This window comes from Rattus rattus, chromosome 11 (genome assembly GCF_011064425.1).
Source record: "Rattus rattus isolate New Zealand chromosome 11, Rrattus_CSIRO_v1, whole genome shotgun sequence".
Taxonomy (NCBI): domain Eukaryota; kingdom Metazoa; phylum Chordata; class Mammalia; order Rodentia; family Muridae; genus Rattus; species Rattus rattus.
The window spans coordinates 17,901,839-17,920,734 of NC_046164.1; the positions used below are offsets into that span (position 1 = coordinate 17,901,839).

General features: G+C 41.0%; 1 protein-coding gene across 2 annotated transcripts in view; it reads left to right on the plus strand.

The window, feature by feature from the left end:
• Nucleotides 1-9,833, plus strand: part of Mtf2 (metal response element binding transcription factor 2) — a 43,157-nt gene extending 33,324 nt beyond the window's left edge. For both annotated transcript variants that reach the window (XM_032915990.1, XM_032915989.1), the window contains 5 exons: nt 1,095-1,265; nt 4,706-4,811; nt 4,955-5,007; nt 5,114-5,218; nt 7,449-9,833. In XM_032915990.1, coding sequence (XP_032771881.1) covers nt 1,095-1,265; nt 4,706-4,811; nt 4,955-5,007; nt 5,114-5,218; nt 7,449-7,806 — 793 coding nt within the window. In that variant the 3' untranslated portion in view covers nt 7,807-9,833. The remainder of the gene's footprint in view (nt 1-1,094; nt 1,266-4,705; nt 4,812-4,954; nt 5,008-5,113; nt 5,219-7,448) is intronic.
• Nucleotides 9,834-18,896: the final 9,063 nt, after the last annotated feature.

The window sequence follows — 18,896 nt, forward strand, 5'->3', positions numbered from 1 at the left end:
TTCTGTGGCCTGGAATGTTCTAGTAGAGATATAAAGTCTATGGAGGTGTTGGGTTACAGAGATCCTAGTGTGTTTTCCAGACACACTATGCTGACCCTTTTCGGATCTAAATTGCTTTCAACCTCATGGCTGAATTACATACCGTTCATACTCATTTTATTTTCTGGATCTTTAGGATGGCCTTTTGATTGTCTCTGGTCAATTTTTTTGTATTATAAAGATACTCTGAAATAGAGTTTGTTGGGACTCAATACTTTTTGCTTCCTGAGATGATTTAATTATTAATTTAGAGACAGGGCATTACTGACAAGTTCAGGCTGCTCCACAGTCCCAGGGTTCAGAGCCAGAAATAGTGGCTCATACTGTGATGTTAAGTACTTGGGAGGTTGAGGCAGGAGAATCATGAATTCAAGCCAATTTACCTTTATAATGAGACCTGTCTCATAACAGTAATAACCACAAAAACCTGAATTTAAATAATCCCCCCAACTTGGCTTCCCATGAATGGGAATCTGTTATTAATTAGTTACCTATTATCAAACCTAATCTAGAAGCCATGTGGGAATGTGGGACTTTTTTCTGTTCTTGTCCTATCCTTTCCACTCATGAAAGCCTGTAGCCTTTAGGTAAGACTCTGTAGCCAGCTATGGGGTAGATAAAAATAAAGGAATCTCCAGGGACTAAGCCACCACCCAAAGACTATCCATGGACTGACCCTGGCTCCAACCTATAGGTAGCAATGAATATCCTAGTAAGAGCACCAGTGGAAGGGGAAGCCCTTGGTCCTGCCAAGACTGAACCCCCAGTGAATGTGATTGTTGGGGGGAGGGCAGTAATGGGGGGAGGATGGGGAGGGGAACACCTATAGAGAAGGGGAGGGGGAGAGGCGAGGGGGATGTGGAAACCGGGAAAGGGAATAACAATCGAAATGTAAATAAGAAATACTCAAGTTAATAAAGATGGAGAAAAAAAAATAATGGAAATCAAGGGGAAAATATTTTGTGGTATCTGGTAGTTCTCCATGAAAGTATGGTAGGGCCTTCCATATGAATGTGCAGTTTTTAAAATTTTAGTCAATTTTTTTAAAAATTTAGGTTTATGTCTGGGAAAGAAATAAAGAAGAAGAAGCATTTGTTTGGGTTGCGAATTCGTGTTCCTCCTGTGCCACCAAATGTGGCTTTCAAAGCAGAGAAAGAACCTGAAGGAACATCCCATGAATTTAAAATTAAAGGCAGAAAGGCATCCAAACCTATATCTGACTCAAGGTAAAGTCTGTGGTGCAGCACTGAATGTGTGTGTTATGAGGTGGCGTGTGACAGTGTGTATGACAGTGTAAGTGGCACGGTGACCTGTACTAGCCCCACCCACCTTTAGACAAGGTAAGGAAAGGGGGTGTTAGATGTTCACTTACGTAGCCCTTGGCCTTTGAGGAAAGGACTTACTGCTTAGGTTTCTTGTTGCTGACTCACTTCTCACACCCAGCACTTCAGTCACACGCCTTTACCTTCCAACTGCTAAGGGTTTAGACAAGAGAACAAGACAGTGTAGTGAGGAAAATGTGTAATAAATAACAAAGTAATTGATGAGTATCCTGATGTCATTTAGCATTGGTATACTGTTTCATACCTGTTGGGTTAGTAGAGGTGGGGACATTGTACTTCAACTCGAAGGCTTAAGGACGGAGGACTATGTAAAAGAATATTTGAGAATATTCTGTGTGTGAATAATAAAGGAGCAGAGTGCCCCAGGGAGCAGATGTGGAGGCCATGAAGCAGTCTCAGAATCCTCAGAAGATTAGTTTGGTATAAATGGGGATTAGAGAGGGATGAGATACTTGAAAGATTGGATGGCTCTTGATCACACAGCAACTGTAGATATGGATACCCTGCTGTCTCTATAAAAATGGTACCCATTTTAATTAAACAGTTGAATTGTCTTTAAAAATTATTTGCATGGTAGTACAGAGGTAAGAAAAGTAGGAAGAGGGGTTGGGGATTTAGCTCAGTGGTAGAGCGTTTGCCTAGCAAGCGCAAGACCCTGGGTTCGGTCCCCAGCTCCAAAAAAAAGAAAAAGAAAAAGAAAAAAAAAAGGAAGAGGTAAAGGCTTGGTTGTGTCTGGATGGTGCTTGTGCAGGAGTCAGGGAAACAAGTGCACTGAATAGGGTTGGCGTCTCTTAGGGCAGAATTGATCAGATTTGCTACTGAATTACATTTTTGAGGGAAAAAAAGGAATAAGTTAACAGATTTCAAATTTCCTGATTGAGCAACTCACAGATGCTGGTTTCGTACTCAGATAGGGAAGAATGTGATAGTGAGGTGGGTGGGGGAACATTTCCTGTTCTGTTCCTAAGTTGAGATTCTTCCCCCTTTTTTTTTTTTTTCGAGCTGGGGACGAACCAGGGCCTTGCGCTTCCTAGGCAAGCGCTCTACCACTGAGCTAAATCCCCAACCCCTGTTGAGATTCTTATGACACGAATGTAAATGGTCATGGGTAGGTGACTTTGGTTTGTAGGTAAGGAGGGCACAGACAGGTCAGGACAGATGGTGGAAATCAGAAAGCAGATTTGTAGTCAGGAGAGTGAATAAAGTGATCTGGGACAAGCAGAGAAGAGAAGGGGATGCAGGTTGTTTGAATTTAGAAATTGGGAGGATTATAAAATGTAAGGCATAAAGTGAAAGGAGAGTGAAACAGAATGACCATCCTGGGAGAATGAAACCAGGAGTGTTGGTGTCATGTAAACCAAAAGAAGGGAATCATTTAAGAAAGATGGATAAATTAAATGATACTGGGCACTAGTAAAACATGCGAGGATACCGTAGCATTTTGTTATTAGTCACAGAAACAAAGACATTTAATTTAGAGTAAGCAGTGAAGATTGGAATGAGCGTTGAAGTATGACTGAATCCATGCCTCGTGATTTATGTATTAAGAACTATGCTTCTGCATGTCAGGGATACTAACATTCAGAGTAACGGTGATCATGAAGGGAAGGGGCCATAAAAGGGTACAAAAGGAAACTGAGTTGGACAGAAGAGAGTGAAGAAGAAATGTCAGGGCTGTGAGTGAAGTAAAGTGAACATGAAGCAGACCAATGGAATGGCAGCAGAAGGTGGGAATGAGAGTAGAATGTAACGGTATGTCAGTAGTTAGGAAGTCTGTTTGTGTACCAAGAATGGCCAGGAAACAAAGAGGAGTGTAAGTGAAACCTCATTTAGAAAGCAAAGGGAAGGTTCTGTGCCTCAGTCTGAGAATAACTTTTGGTAAAAGCAGAGGATATGCTTGTAGAAAACGGAGACTTAAGGTTATTATGTGGTAGTCTATTTTCTCAAGGAAGTGTGAGGTGTAAGGCTGCCTGAAAGGGCTGTATGCAGTGATAGTCTAGCAAGAACAAGAAGAGTAGGGAAATGTGTTTACAAAACCTTGACAATACCACATAGCCATTTTAATAAGGGTATATTTAAGGTATTGTTGAGAGAGGAAAAACGCTTCTTCCTGCCATTTTCTGGTTTGATCTAATCCTTTACTCTCAGTTGCCATTGTGAATTAAGAAGCAAGAATCCCACAGACATCACGTTGCTGTGGTGTTAGGATTGGCAGCTCTCAGATTATTGAGTACTACCAAGAAGGGCTCATCTTTCTTCAGAGCATCCCCTACCTTGTGGACCGTGTGTACGCACAGTCCTTTCAAGGCTAAGTGTACCATTATATTTCCTCGGTGGTTCTCTTTGCATGTTAGGTTATTTTGTAAAATGCATGACCCATCCATCCTTGTCCTTAGAGTTTTGACCTCTAGGCCTTCATCTTCCCATTCCTCCCTCGTCCTCATACTTGGAGTTTTCCCTGGTTTATCTCCTTTCTAGTCTGCAGAGGTTGTGGTCCTTTTCTTTTTCTTTCATTGTGCTTTTCTTATAGATCCTCTGGTCTTCATTTGTTAGCTTGTGTTTATTTGTGAGCGAGTCCTTCTTCAGAGGAACCATCGTTGTGCCCCTTTTGTCCCTTTCTGTAGCAGCCGTTGTTCATGGAGAGACTGTGTTCTGCATGTTCCTGTCTGTTCCTTTTGTCGTTCTCTTTGTTAGCTATATCCTCATCTATACAACTTCTTACTACTTGGTACACATGTGCTTCATCACATATCCTCATCACATATATCCTCATCTGTACAACTTCTTACTACTTGGTACACATGTGCTTCAAGAGTGATTCTCTAGTTTGTAGTTGGCCCTTTCAGAGGCTCTGTCTCAATGTGGAAGATTTCTTTATTGTTTCTCCTTCATGTTCTGCCACCTTGGGCTTGATTCTGCCTCTGATGGTATTACTCGTGTTCCTTTACATAGACGAATATGTGATGTTATGTCTGAGACTGTGTTTAAAGAGAAACTGTGAAAATTAGTGAAAATAGTGAAATTTTTAATGCAGGTATTTCACAAGGTTAGCTGACTTTGTAGTCATTTTCAGTAGTAAATTCTTGAAACCTTCCCCTCCCAAGTAGTAAGAAATAAAGTTTTAAAGTCTTTTTGGTAGTATGGCTTCTTGGTGATTTTTTATTTTTTTAAAGTCTTGAAGTGATAAGCATATATTAGGTTTATAGTAAGGAGAGCACCCCTTTCCTTAAACTTTCAAATATGGAATTAGAATTATTTTTTAGCTATGTAAAATCATTGTCAGTTTTGCTTTACGCAAAGATTAAATACAGTCTTTGTTTCAGGGAAGTAAGCAATGGGATAGAAAAAAAAGGAAAGAAAAAATCTGTAGGTCGTCCTCCTGGCCCATATACAAGAAAAATGATTCAGAAAACTGCTGATCCGCCTTTGGTAAGAGGATTTGTTTGCATATGTTCTCAGTGAACAGTTTCGTAATTACTGAGAAGTGAATGCTTTATTCCATTTACACTAGAATTGTCTTTTAAGTATAAATTGTTTTTTTCTTTAAAATTTATTTTTTTCTAATTTTCCAGGGTAAGGAATCAGTTTCAGAGAATCCTACGTTGGATTTACCTTGTTCTATAGGGTAAATAGTTATTTTTTTCTTTCCTAGGAATTTTCTTTGTAAAGGAATTAGTATTTCTATTGTTATGTAATATAGTTGTTATACCATTCAAATTCTTTTGTCTCAGGAGAACTGAGGGAGTTGCACATTCATCCAATACCTCAGATGTGGACCTCACGGGTGCTTCCAGTGCAAAAGAAACTACCTCGTCTAGCATTTCCAGGCATTATGGGTAGGTATTCTATATTACTGAGGTTTCCCCCTGTAACTTCAGCAGTGTTGGACTAGGCTGGCCTCAAACTAAGAGATCCACTTGCCTTCCTTGAGTGCTGTGATTAAAGGCATGTGCCACCAGTGCCCAGCTTGATTGATTGATTGATTGATTTTTTTCAATTTCAATTTAATTTTTTTTAGCACTGAGTTTTGTAGGCGGGGCATATAGGAGTTTTTGTACGACTGGCCACAGATGACTTACACACAGCTGTGTCACTATGCAACATAGTTGACAGCTCATAAAAACTGCGTCCCTAGAAGTCTCTGCATAGCTTGCAGACAGCTCCAAAAACAGCTTCCCAGTGTTTTTTTTCCCTGTACTTATAACAGTAGGGAGGAGGCTTTAAAAATTAGATAGATAGATAGATGGATGGATGGATGGATGGATGGATGGATGGATGGATGGATGGATGGATAGATAGATAGATAGATAGATGGATAGAGTCTTGTAGCTTTTTATGTCATCTGAGTCTTTTTTTCCTTTCCTTAGCTTACTAACTTTTTTAATGCTTACTTACTCTTTCACAGTAAAAATAACTCACTCACACTTCTTGTATTTATTTTTCTCCTGTTCCCTTCCTCCTTCCTTTTATCCCCACTTTTCTTTTTTCTTTTTTCTTTTTTTCAGAGCTGGGGACCGAACCCAGAGCCTTGCGCTTGCTAGGCAAGTGCTCTACCACTGAGCTAAATCCCCAACCCCATATCCCCACTTTTCAACAAGTTCTTGTACCTTTAACTTACTTAATTAGGTCCACTGCACTCAATTGGGATTGCCTCCATGAGTGTGGCATTCTGTTCTTACTCTTTACTAAATTCCTTTCAGATTGTTTGTTTGTGTGGTTTTGATTGAATAACTTCACGATTGATAGTAATGTATGTGAGCCTTGAGGTTTTTGAGAAGCAGACCATATGTATTGATTGTCTGTGTTGTTAAACATCTGAATGCTTTTAGAACACAAACATAACAATACAGATACCATTGGATCTGTGGTTAAAAGAGCTTACTATCTTTCTTTAAACAGAGAATCCCAGTCTGGTTCCACATCAGTCAGCTTACAACCTTCTACAATTATAATTTCAGGATATTTGGTGTCCTTTTCTGGCTTTCTTGGGTATCGGCACACATGTAGCATACTTACACACACACAACACACACACGTAGAAATAAGTCTTAAAATATTTTTTCCCTTGAATGAGGTCTTAGTAATTGACACCCCCCAAAAAAAAAAAAAGCCATGCTGTCCTTTCATCCTTTGGTCTGGGAACTGAGGCATGTGCTACTACTATGTTTTGGCTTCTTAAGTTCATATACAACTGTACCTTGCTTTTAGGACATTTTATATTTTAAATGTCTGACTCAAGCGCCAAGCCTTTGACAATGCAATGATTATAGTTTCAGGTTTAGAAAAATTAATTAGTAGCAAGCCCTTCCTCCTTCACTTATCTGATTCACTTCCTCAGAAGGAAATTTTCTTAGACCACATCATGTCAGGCATAGAAAATGTATGGCTTATTTGGGATCTTCTCCACTAGCTTTAACCTTTTTCTCATCTTTTTGTTTTAATTGTTTTAGAGTTTAGAAACTGCTGTTCTAACTTGTTTCTAATGTGTAAACTCATTTCCTATGGATCTTTTTTGGTCTTCTTGGTTTTCAAGACAGGCTTTTTCTGTATCCCCAGCTCTCCTGGAATTCCCTCTGCATCCAGGGTGACCTCAAACTCAGAGATCTTCCTGCCTCTGGAAAGTTTTGGGATTAAAGTCATAAGACCCTCACCTGACTGGATCTGTCTTTTCTTTCTTAGTGGTGCTGGTTACTGTACCGAGGGCCTGTGTGTGCCAGGCAAGCTCTTCGTTATCCAGCCACATTTCCAGCTTTGCTCTGATTCTTATAACTTGATAGCACCTAGTTAAAGGAAGAAAAACTGTACAAAAATCAACCCCAAGGAAGTGATGATGTCTTATGAAGGAAGGTAGCAACATGGAGCTAATGACTTTGATTGTTTTAATTGGACTGAATGCTATCTCAGCAAACACAATGCCAGGTGGTGGTAGTCAGTGATCCTGGCATTAGGGAAGCTTTGGCAGGGAGAGTATGAGACTCTGTTAGTCTAGTCTATAAGGTGAGAACCTGTGTGGGAAAAAATGCCCAAGTGAAGATCTGAGGAGATGTGTTCTTTTCCCTACCCTAGGTTATCTGACTCTAGAAAAAGAACTCGCACGGGAAGATCGTGGCCTGCTGCAATACCACATTTGCGGAGAAGAAGAGGTCGCCTTCCACGAAGAGCACTCCATACTCAGAACTCAGAAGTTGTAAAAGATGATGAAGGCAAAGAAGATTACCAGTTTGAAGAACTTAACACAGAAATCCTGAATAACTTAGCAGATCAGGAGTTACAGCTCAATCACCTGAAAAACTCCATCACTAGTTATTTTGGTGCCGCAGGTAGAATAGCATGTGGAGAGAAGTACCGGGTTCTGGCTCGCCGCGTGACGCTGGATGGAAAGGTGCAGTATCTCGTGGAGTGGGAAGGAGCGACTGCGTCCTGACTGTAGGACTAAGCCTTGTGTTCACTGCCTCGCGTCCTGTTGGTACAGTTCAAAAAAGGTGTGGGCTTCATTATCTTTCTTAGAAAAACAAACAGAAAACACAAAAATACTCACAAGAGGAGAGGATACTGGCCTTAACATGTACTTGTCAATGTTACGGATATTGTCATAAAAAGATATCTTTTAAAAATCAGAGGAGAGACTTAATTTTTTTAAATCTTAAGATTTGTAGACTGTTTCTAGGATAGGATATTAAACATGATTCAAACCCATGCATGGTGTTAGATACTTTTTATAATTATTCCATTGAGTCAATTTTTGTGATTAGTGGTTATCAGAGCAAACAGATCATGTAGATAGCACAAGTATTTGGAGAAACATTGTGTGTTTTGTTACCAAAATGTTGGAAAGATTTATTTCAATACCCTTTTAGATTTCATAAAGTACAGTGTATATAATGTCTACTGAAAGACTGTAAAATATTGAAATTTCTTTCAAGCAAAATGTAAAAAATATATTGAGCCTGTAAATTGCTCTGTGACTAGACTTCATTGTCGTCTTAATATATTCTTTGCATGTACATGTATATACACGTATGTGTATATATATGTGTGTGATTATGTGACCTATGCAATACAATTATGGGAATGGGCAGCTTTGGAGTATATATCCCATAATTCTTATTTCAGGAATAGTTGCAGTATTTACACAGCAGCATTTCTTCTCAGGCGTTTCTTGGGTGCTGTTGCTTGCTATGTATGAAGAGAAATGTGTCAAACAAGTTTAGTGTGTACTGAAGAGGGTGTGGACAGCAGTGTTCATGGGCTTTAGAGCGCTTTTCAGTCCTTGTAACTGAGCTGTTGAATCCCTAAAACAAATCCAAGTGAAACCTACATGATCTCCTATTAGAAGTGACGTTTTCGAGTTACTGTGGCACATTATGATTGTAAACGTCTCAGTTTTAACAGTAAGTCTGTGGGAGCCCGGGAGACTCCTGAAATGTCTGTAGTGATTGTTAGTCATGTTTGAGTAAGCGTAGTATGAACAAAGTGTTTTATTGCACAGGGTTAACAAACAGTATGTTGCTAGCTGAGGCTAACTGCTGTTTTATTACAACATTACCTCTTGTTTTTATAAAATGTACCAAGATTTTAAATCGATATCTTTATTTTACATGTTAAAAAAAGTTTCTTTTATCACCAGTGTTAGAGTTGTCTTCTGTTTTTTTATTTTTTTTTTTTTTTTTTTTTTTTCTTGTTTTCTTTCTTAGCCAAAGAGTAAACAGAAGAATATTATTTTGGTAGCTCTTCATTTTACTTTTATAATGATTGGTGGATTTTAGACTAAAAATTGGGGAAGTTTCTGCCAAAATGAAAAAAATTTGTGAAGTGTATTGATGACAGAATGCTAAAACTGTGGTTAGTGATTATTTATTCCATTAATTAATTATTTGACTGTTTTTAAAGAAACATGCTTTATTTCTTCAAGCATCTTCAAAAGATGGCTTTTCTTGTCACATTGTCGCCAAAAGAAGCAGAGAACTTCCTGTCCTGCTTTTGGTTCCTGGTTGACCAGGTATAATGAGCTTTACAAAGTGCAAATTACAAACTCACTTCTGTTCACCTCCACCAAAACTTGATTTCCCCTAGCTATTAATTTAAAGTTGCCTTTCCTGCAGCTGCAATATTTTGAATAACACAGAGATTGTGTTAAGTTTTGAATGTTTGTTTATATCTAGGGGTAATGGAAAATGTAATTCCCGTGTAACCTTATTCACTCCAGCTGTACCATATCATCTTTCCCAAAGCCCTTTAATTTTAACTGAACACCAGCAGTATTTTTAGTAATTCTCTAAGATACTTGGAAGACAATTTATCAAGCTGAACTGTCTCTAGACGTAATCATTGTGAATGTCTGTTTTCTTTATCATGCTGGTTCACATGGCTCTGATGTTCAGGTTGTATTTTTGAAATTGCTTTACTTAGAATTAAAACAGACCAACATTAAATGTGTGTATTTTTAAAAGAGCTAATGAGTTTTTCTTCTGTACCTGCTTGAAAATACACACGGGTGCAGTAGTAAACTGCTTTCTTTTATTTAGCTAGGGAGGGACAAGGTTTCCAGTTCTCCTTTTATCTCCCTGAGTCAGTCTGTGAAGAATGTTGCTCCTGTTTCCTCTTGTCATAATGATAATGTTGTAGTTCACCATGAGCGACCTTTAAAAATGGATGTGTAGCCAGCTTGCTCACATGCTTTGTGTTTGAAAGACAGGTTTCTGTTCTTCCCCCTTCCAAATACGGGAGAAAGTCAGGCTTCACAATGGTCTCTTCTTCATAGCTGCTGGGCACATGTAAAAAGATTTCCCAGTTTTACTAAAAACTGGTCTCTAATCTACAGAATGAAAAGTTGTAAGAGTGATATACCGTCCTTTCTTTTTTGTTTTAAGCATTTAAGAGAAAAAGAAAAGAACACAGAAGTTGTGAATCCTGGCAGCTGCTGGAATAGGCAGACATAGAAGAAGAGGACCAAGCCATGCTGTAGCCTTAGGTCCTGGCACGGGCAGCCCCGGGGCAGACACAGAAGGTTTTAGAAAAAGTGACATGGAAGTATGCCCAAGTTTTGGAGAAAGGTAGAAGGAAAGGAAAAGGCTCGGAGAGACTTGACAGCAGTTCCAAAGAGACTCTAGTAGCCCTTATTTAATCTCCCTCATTTGTGATTTAAAACATTTGTAATGACCCTGGTACTGTATGATAAAACAGTTCTTACGGCACTGAGAGGGACTGAGAGTGTTTGACAGCGCCAGTCTTCCTGTTCTGTGAGTGCTGAGGTTACACCACCCACCCTGTAAGTTCTCATGTCAATGCGTTGGAAGTCAGGTCTTTCCAGGAAGATGGCTAATCGAAGTCAGGCATGTGTGAGAGTTGAGGCTGTCCCATCTTTGTTTTTTGTTGACAGTTTAATGTCTGGTTTCTGACATTGATATAGTTAGATTTCTGTTTATCATTGTTGGGATAAAATTGTGGTTTTGACTGCTTTGTGCTCCTGTTAGGTACTATTAAGTTTCAGTTAGAATATGTTTTGGCTTTAAACAGTAGAGTTTGAAAGAGGGTGTTTTTAATGCTAACAGATACCCATGTAATAGTTGCAGATGCCCCACCCAAAGACTTTTTGTATGGAGGAATTTTCTTTTCTCAATTATATTTGAGCACAAAACTCCAGAAGTCCCATTCAGTTTCTCTTAATGCATCAGGGAAATGAAAACTTGACAGTAAAATGTAAAGTAAAGGCTTTATCCAATCATGGGTATTTTTCTAATTGGTGTTAGTTAGGAAGCCTAGATATCTCCGATACATTTTGACATGGGAGAAATGTGTAGAATCTCTGGAAAGCAAATTGATGGAGTATATACAAATGTTCATAAGTTTTAATACCAGAATAATAGCTTCATGGAATAATAATTTACTTTATTTTTTTTTAATTTATTCATTTATTATATATAAGTACACTGTAGCTGTCTTCAGATACACCAGAAGAGGGCATCGGATCTCTTTACAGATGGTTGTGAGCCACCATGTGGTTGCTGGAATTGAACTCAGGACCTCTGGAAGAGTAGTGGTGCTCTTAACCACTGAGCCATCTCTCAGCCCAATTTACTTTATTTTAAAATTAGAATAAGGTCATAGTGTGGGTATGTGCCAGTATCTCTTACCATTTGAGAGGCTGAGATAGGAAGATCAAGAGTTGGAGGCTAGCCTGGGATAGCTACATAGTGTGACCCTGTCAAAATTAACTAAAAATTAAAAATGAACAAGAATAAGATTACAAATGGACAGGATGACTGCCCATTTGTACCTGGCAGAATTCATTAGCCAACTTCCCTTGTTTATTGGCATTTTCTGTTTCTGGAAATGAATACAAAAATTGAATTCTCAGTAATTCCTTTTCTTCAAAGTAATTCTTTTTTTTTTTTTTTTTTTTTGTTGGTTCTTTTTTTCGGAGCTGGGGACCGAACCCAGGGCCTTGTGCTTCCTAGGTAAGCGCTCTACCACTGAGCTAAATCCCCAGCCCCCAAAGTAATTCTTTTGTCACTCAAGAGATTCCCCATTGTATCTAAACAAACAAAACTTTCACAGGTGATATATTATATACATTTGTATAAAACAAACATCCTGTCCAAAATCCCTAGTCCAGACGTTTGTCAGGATGCAGGCCTGTAGTATCATACTTGAGTATGTTGTACTCGGCGAGGCTGAGCTGCGGACTTTGGAGCACGCCTGGGATCCAGTAGTGAGACTGTCTCCGGCTTGCTGGCCCCCGGGTGTTTGTTGTATGTTGTTTTATAGTCAGTCCTCCCTTTGCTCCTGCTGGGAAACGTATCGCTCTAGAATCTGATGGTAAGTTCCTGAATGAAGAAAACGTGGTGTATGGGGAAAGAATAGTAGAGACCTGGACAACATTGTGTTCAGCTGCATCTGAGAAACCAACCAACCACGCTCTTCTGTGGTGTTTGGTTCACTGTCTCAGGCTTCTGAACAGCATTTCTGTGGCGCTTATGGAGCGGACTCCATGTGTGCCAGCCACATCAGCGATGTGACATTAGCATTGTCTAGTTTGAAGGCTCATGGGATGCTCAGGCTTGAAAATACTTGAAAGGTCTGCGCAAGCCTGCAGGCTGCCACTGGCCTCTCGAAATGCAGTTCTGTCTTATAACCTAGTCTTTAGACAGTTACTACCACAGTATATGATTGGTTTTATTTTTTTATTTTATTTTTTTTTTATTTTATTTATTTATTTATTTATTTATTTATTTATTTGGTTCTTTTTTTTCGGAGCTCGGGACCAAACCCAGGGCCTTGCGCTTCCTAGGCAAGCGCTCTACCACTGAGCTAAATCCCCAACCCCGATTGTTTTTATTTTATTATGGTTATTCCACCCTCTGTTAACTAATATACTAAGAGTTGATGCCCGTCTGAACTTTCTGGGGAAGCGGGGGTTTAAAACAGGGTTTCTCTGTGTAACTCCCACCCACTGTCCTGGAATTCTGGCCTCGAACTCTGAGGTCTGCTGCCTCTGCCTCCCAAGTCCTGGGATTAAAGGCTTTGGCCACCACCATCCTGTCTGAATACACCCTGCTGGGCTGGACAGTGGTGGTGATGCCTTTAATCCCATTAGTCCCAGTGCTTGGGAGGCAGGTCTCTGTAAGTCTGAGGCCAGCCTAGTTACAGAGCAAGTTCCAGGGTACCCAGGGATATACAGAGAAACCCTGTTTCAAAAACAGAAAAATGTCAAGCATTTAAAATGTCATTTAATGCTATTAGTGGAATGCAAAATAAGTTTTAATGAACAGAATTTGAAACAACACAACCACTCAAAATTTTTGTTCTGTTTAGTTTCAGTTTGAAAATATGTTAAACTACTTTATTTTTCCTCAACATTTCCATGTTGTGTCTGAGTACCTGCATGCATGTATGTGCACCATTTGGGAGCAGGTGCACAAATGGTCCAAAGAGATGGTCTGGTCCTCCAAGTGGTTACAGGCAGACATGAGGTGTGGGCCATGAAATTGCTATGTAGTTGAAGATGGTCTTGAACTCTGTTCTTAGATTGCATAGGTGTGTAAATACGGGGTGTGTACGTGCGTTGCAGGTGCTCTTAGGCACCTGAGGCACAGATGGTAGCCTCCTGGCATGGGTTTGAGGGACTGAAATTGGGTCTTTTACAAGAGCAGTGTATGTTGCTAACCTCTGAACCACCCTTCCATTCCACTGTGTGGTCATTGTGATGCCTTCCCAGTCCTCAGGTTTGTTGCTTGAGACAGGCTTTGCTGTAGGAGGAGATACAGACACCAGCCTGGTCTGAATCCTTGATCCTCGTCCTTGTCACTATTTCTCAAGTACTGGGAGTGCCACGCCTGGCTCATAGTAGGTTCATTAATCAACTTCTAAACCAGTTAAAGAAGCACATTAAGAATGCCATTTTGTTTGGGAGTTTTCTAGAATGTAGTAAGCATTTCATGCTTTTCTGAGAACATTTTAGCCAGGCTTGGTGGCACTTGTCTTTAATCCCAGCACTATGGAAGCAGAAGCAGGGAGGTCTCTCTTATTTGAGGTCAGCTTGGTCTACCTAGTGAGTTCCAGACCAGTCAGGCCTTCAAAGTGAGATAGTTATCTCAATAAATAATACGTAAAATTAAAAATAAAGTTGTTTGGAGGCTATAGAGATGATTCATTGGGATCCTTTTTGATGTCTAGCACCTACATGGAGCTGGGAAGGGTGGCGTAGACCAATAACCCAGCTCTGGTGGGTGGAAACAGGTGTACTCTGGGGACTTACCCACTAGTGTTCCCCAATGACGAGTTCCTGGGTAGTGGGGAAAACGAAGAAGGTTAGAGTTACAAAACAAATCAAGTTGCTACCCTTAGTCAAGTAGCAGACTAGATCTAGCTGTCAAACTGCTAAACCTCTCTAATCCATAAAGAATCACGACAAACAAGATCTTCAGTGGACAAAGTCAGAGAAAAACCACCTCCTTTCTTAAATTCCTCTCAGGAACCTAACTCAGGCGTTGGAGATCAATAAAGGCAGGCAGCCGGCATTGGCCCCTGGCTCCCACACATGGATGCAGGTGCTGTATGTGGCCTCACACAGATGTAGATGGGGGTAGGTGTTCTTGCATACTCAGCCCAGCCTGGGTGGTGCCGTCATGGGTGCCTGTTAGGTTCATGCATGGGAGTGTAGTGTTAGGCCTGCAGAGGGTATCGGATCCCCCTGGAACTGGAAATTGCAAGCTATATGGGCTCTTAACCATCTTTCCGGCCCTAAGACAGTGTTTTTAAAGTTTGAAGAGATTATCCAGTGTTTAAAAGCAAGATACACGTTTATTTAGGCTTTTTGAGACAGGGTTTGTCTGTTTAGCCCTGGCTGTCATGGAATTCACACTGTATAGGCCAGACTGACCTTGAACTCACAGAGATCCACCTGCCTCTGACTCCTGAGTGTTGAGATTAAAGGCGTGTGCCCCCACTGTCCCGATAAGAAAATTGGTTCTTATGAGCAGGATCATTGGCGTGGGCTTGGCTTGCAGGAAGAGTTTGGAATCTAAAATAAAAAGGCCTAGTATGGTCCACACAGCTTAACAGAAACGGGGTGAGGGGTCAGGGGGTTTGGATACTGTCACAGTGAGGACAGAGCCGGGTGGTGGTGCACTCGGGAGGCAGTCAAAGGTAGGTAAGATTTCTGTGAGTTCAAGGCCAGCTTGAACTACAGAGCAAGTTCCAGCACAGCCAGGGCTATAGAGATCCTGTCTTGAAGGGGGCATGGGGAGGAATAGAAAAACAAACGCAGTTTGAAATTTCAGTTGGATAGGAATGTGTTACCCTTACACCGTGGCAGTGAATGTGCTGGGACTCTTCTGTGTATGTGCTTGTAGATTCTCATAGATACACCTGTGTGAAGCCCATATAGATACACCTGTGTGGAGCCTATAGGTTGGTTGACTTAGTTAATCTTCTGTCTTTTACTTTATTGAAGTAGGGTCGATTCCTATTATGGTCGTCAATCCAGCCTATCCAGCAAGTTTTCTCTGGAGGTCCTGAGTGCTGCAGTGACATGCATGTTACCACACTTTGCCTGTCTCTGTATGTAGATCCTAGGGATTCAAACTCTGGGCCTCCTGCATTTGCAACAAACTACACATTGAGGCCTTTTCTCAGATCCAAATTTGCATGCACTTTATCCATAATGTGACTTTGTCTGAGCATGAGAGTAAGTGACAAACTAATTCATCTCTACAAAGGGAATTTAAGACTGAACAGCGTTCAGGAAGTGGCATGCTTTTTCCCAGCTCCATTTCATACTGAGCATTGAGTCTAAAAGGCAAAAAAAGATCTAAAAACCTCAAGGACTTGGAAGAAAACCCGTCAAGAGAAGCAGTGAGAGGACCCGCTCCAGGTTCTGTTTTGAAGTCCTTTGCTCATCTCATCTCGGGTGGATGAGTATCAAGGATTCTTAGGCCTCTAGCCAGTCTCGAAGCAGCATGTACTTACAGTCTTGTCACACATCTACCTTCTAACCTAGGTTCATACCAGCGTAGGTGTTTTGGTGCTTTTTTGAGGTAGGGTCTCACCTTGTAGACAGGGCTACCCATAAACTCTTAGAGATCCATTTGCCTCCACCTCCTGATGTGTGTTTTAATAAGCAATTTTATGTTTTCTTTTACCCAGGTGTTCATAACTATTTTGGATGTTAGGCGTTACAGACATCTTTATATTGGTACCTGGCATTGCTGTTTGAGGCCCTGGGAACCTGTCTGTCTTCTACAGCTAGTGTTTAATTTGCTGGCTTCAAGAATTCGACTCAACAGTGTCAGGGTTGGAGCTGGGAATGATTTAGACTCGGGTGTGACTTCTGCTAGATATGTCAATGAGACTGAAGTGTGTGGGCTGAACTAGAGGGTGAAGACGGGAGCTGCCAAGCCAGTTAGTAGAGAATAAGAGTCACTCCAGGAGGAAGTACAATGTGGGAGGCAGAGGAAGGCCAGTCTCTGATGGGTGCATATTCTTGTCCTGCAGAAGTTATATATAAGTTCCCCATATCAAGACCCAGATCTGACCTATGTATTTCAGCGTTTCTTGAAGGAGCACCGCCTCACCCTTGCAATTTCGGTCCTTACTGTGGACTGTTTGCAGTACTCAAGCTCCCTCAGAAACAGCTCTAACACAGAAAACAACCACTGTTTTCTAAATTATTTCTTCTGGGATCCAAGCACTTCTAAAAACCAAGGACGATGCTTGCCCTAGAACTGGCTCTAGAACCTAGGCAGAAGCAGTAGGACTGACAGCATTGAGTTTGAGGACTTGAGAAGCTTGTGATAATTAAGTAGCCGAGACAGAAGAGAAGTGGGTACTGAGGAAATGGAGAGGTGGGACTAACGGATGGCAGAGCAGGAGATAGGTTCGGTTGGTTGGAGAACAGTGACAGTGCTTGACAGTGGTGGGAGGAGTCGAGAGGGGTCAGCATGGGCACGCATGCGTGTACACACACACACACCACACACATCACACACACCACACACACACACAGACAGCTCAGGCGTGCTTCCTGTCCTCTGGTGTCTGTCAACGCAGAACAGGCCTTGGATCCCATGGAACTGTAGTTACAAGCAGCTGGATGCTCTATGATGTGGGTGCTTGGAACAGAACTCTGGTCCTCTGAAGAGGATCTCTTAGATACTGAGTGTAAAATTTCTCCAGCTTGCATTTTATGGTTTTCATTTTTATCTTTTATTAGTTTTGAGACAGTTCATTTATTCCAGGTAGGTCTGGACCTTGCCATTTAGCCCAGGATGACCTGTGCTTGTGATTCTCTTGCCACTATCTTCTGGGTGCTGGGATTACAGGCATGTAGCCACTATGCTGGGTTTTATGGGGTTGAGGGTCCAAATCCAGGGGGCTGGAGAGATGGCTCAGTGGTTAAGAGCACTGACTGCTCTTCCAGAGGTCCTGAGTTCAATTCCCAGCAATCACATAGTGGTTCACAACCATCTGCAGTGGGATCCGATGCCCTCTTCTGGTGTGTCAGCAACAGTATGCTCATATACATTAAATAAGTAAATACTTAAAACAAACAAACCAGGGCTTCACTTGTGCTGGAGAAAAACTGGATTAAGCTGCATCCCCAACTCATATCCCTTATTTCAAAAACATGCTTACATGCTCTTCACTATTTAAGAAAACATACAGCACACTGATGGTGTGTGTGTGTGTGTGTGTGTGTGTGTGTGTGTGTGTGTGTGTGTGTGTGTGTTGGATACATGGTACATGGCAGGACATGTAGAAAATTTAAATAAAAATGTTTTTTAAAAAGATTTATGTGTTTTCTTCTGTTTGTATTATACTATATATGTGTTTGGTGCCTGGTGAAGTCGAAAGAATGTGTCCCAGATCAGATTCCCTGGAACCATTGTGTGTCACAATGCTTGTGAACCATTGTATAGGTGGCTGGGAACTGAGCCTGGGTCCTTGCAAGAACAAGTGCTCTTAGCCACCAAGTCCTCTCTCCAGAACCCATAAATGTGTTTCTTACTTGTCAATGCGGTATTCAGGAAAAATAGTTTAGAGCAGAATAAAGAATTTTGAGAAGAAAATGCCAATATACTTGGAAAGGGTTTCATTGTGTTTGATTTAAGGGCTTAATTTTGGATTAGGGATGTAGCTCAGTGGACAGAGCCCTCATTTGGCTTACATGGGGTCCTGGATTGATTCCTAGCACTGAATAAAACTGATAATGATGGTTCATGCTTCTAATTCCAACTCTGAGGAGATGGAGACAGGAGAGTAAGTAGTTTAGGATCATTTTCAGGTATACAATTCAAGGGCAGCCTGGGCTACATGAGACCCTGTCAAAAATCAATTGCGGGACTGGAGAGGTAACTTAGTGGTTGATTTAGAGTAGGTGGTGCTCTAGCAGAGGACCAGGTTTGGTTCCCAACACCCCCACATGGTGATTCACAACCATTCTTAACTCCGTTCAGGTGGCCAACTCTTCTGTCTCACGGAGGTGCAGGCAGACAATGGTGCGAGTGCGAAAAATGGAGGGAAGACACACAAGGCTTAAAACAAAGTATTTTGTTTTTCCAATGATGGTGGAGCAAGGAGGCAGAGGCCAGCTAGGACTATACAGAGCCTATCACAAAAATTTCCAACAAAACCCAACGGTTCCACAGACAAACACTGAGAAAAATAATAATAAATGAATAAAGTTTTACTTTCAAAAATATTTTTGCTGGGTGTGGTGAGGACACTTACCTTTAATCAGCACTTGGGAGGCAGAGGCAGGTGGGTCTCAGAGTTTGAGTCCAGTTTGGTCTACAGACTGAATTTTAGAACAGCCAGAGCTACATAGAGAAACCCTGTCTCAAAAAACAAACAAACAAAAACAAAAACAAAAAAAAAACAACAAAGTTTGCATGGCCTGTATATGTGTATGTATGTGTGTGTGTGGAAGTCAGAGGAGCCAGTTCTCCCCTTCCACCATTACCTGGGTTCCAGGGGTTAAATTTAGGCAGTCAGGGGCTGGAGAGGCGGCTCGGC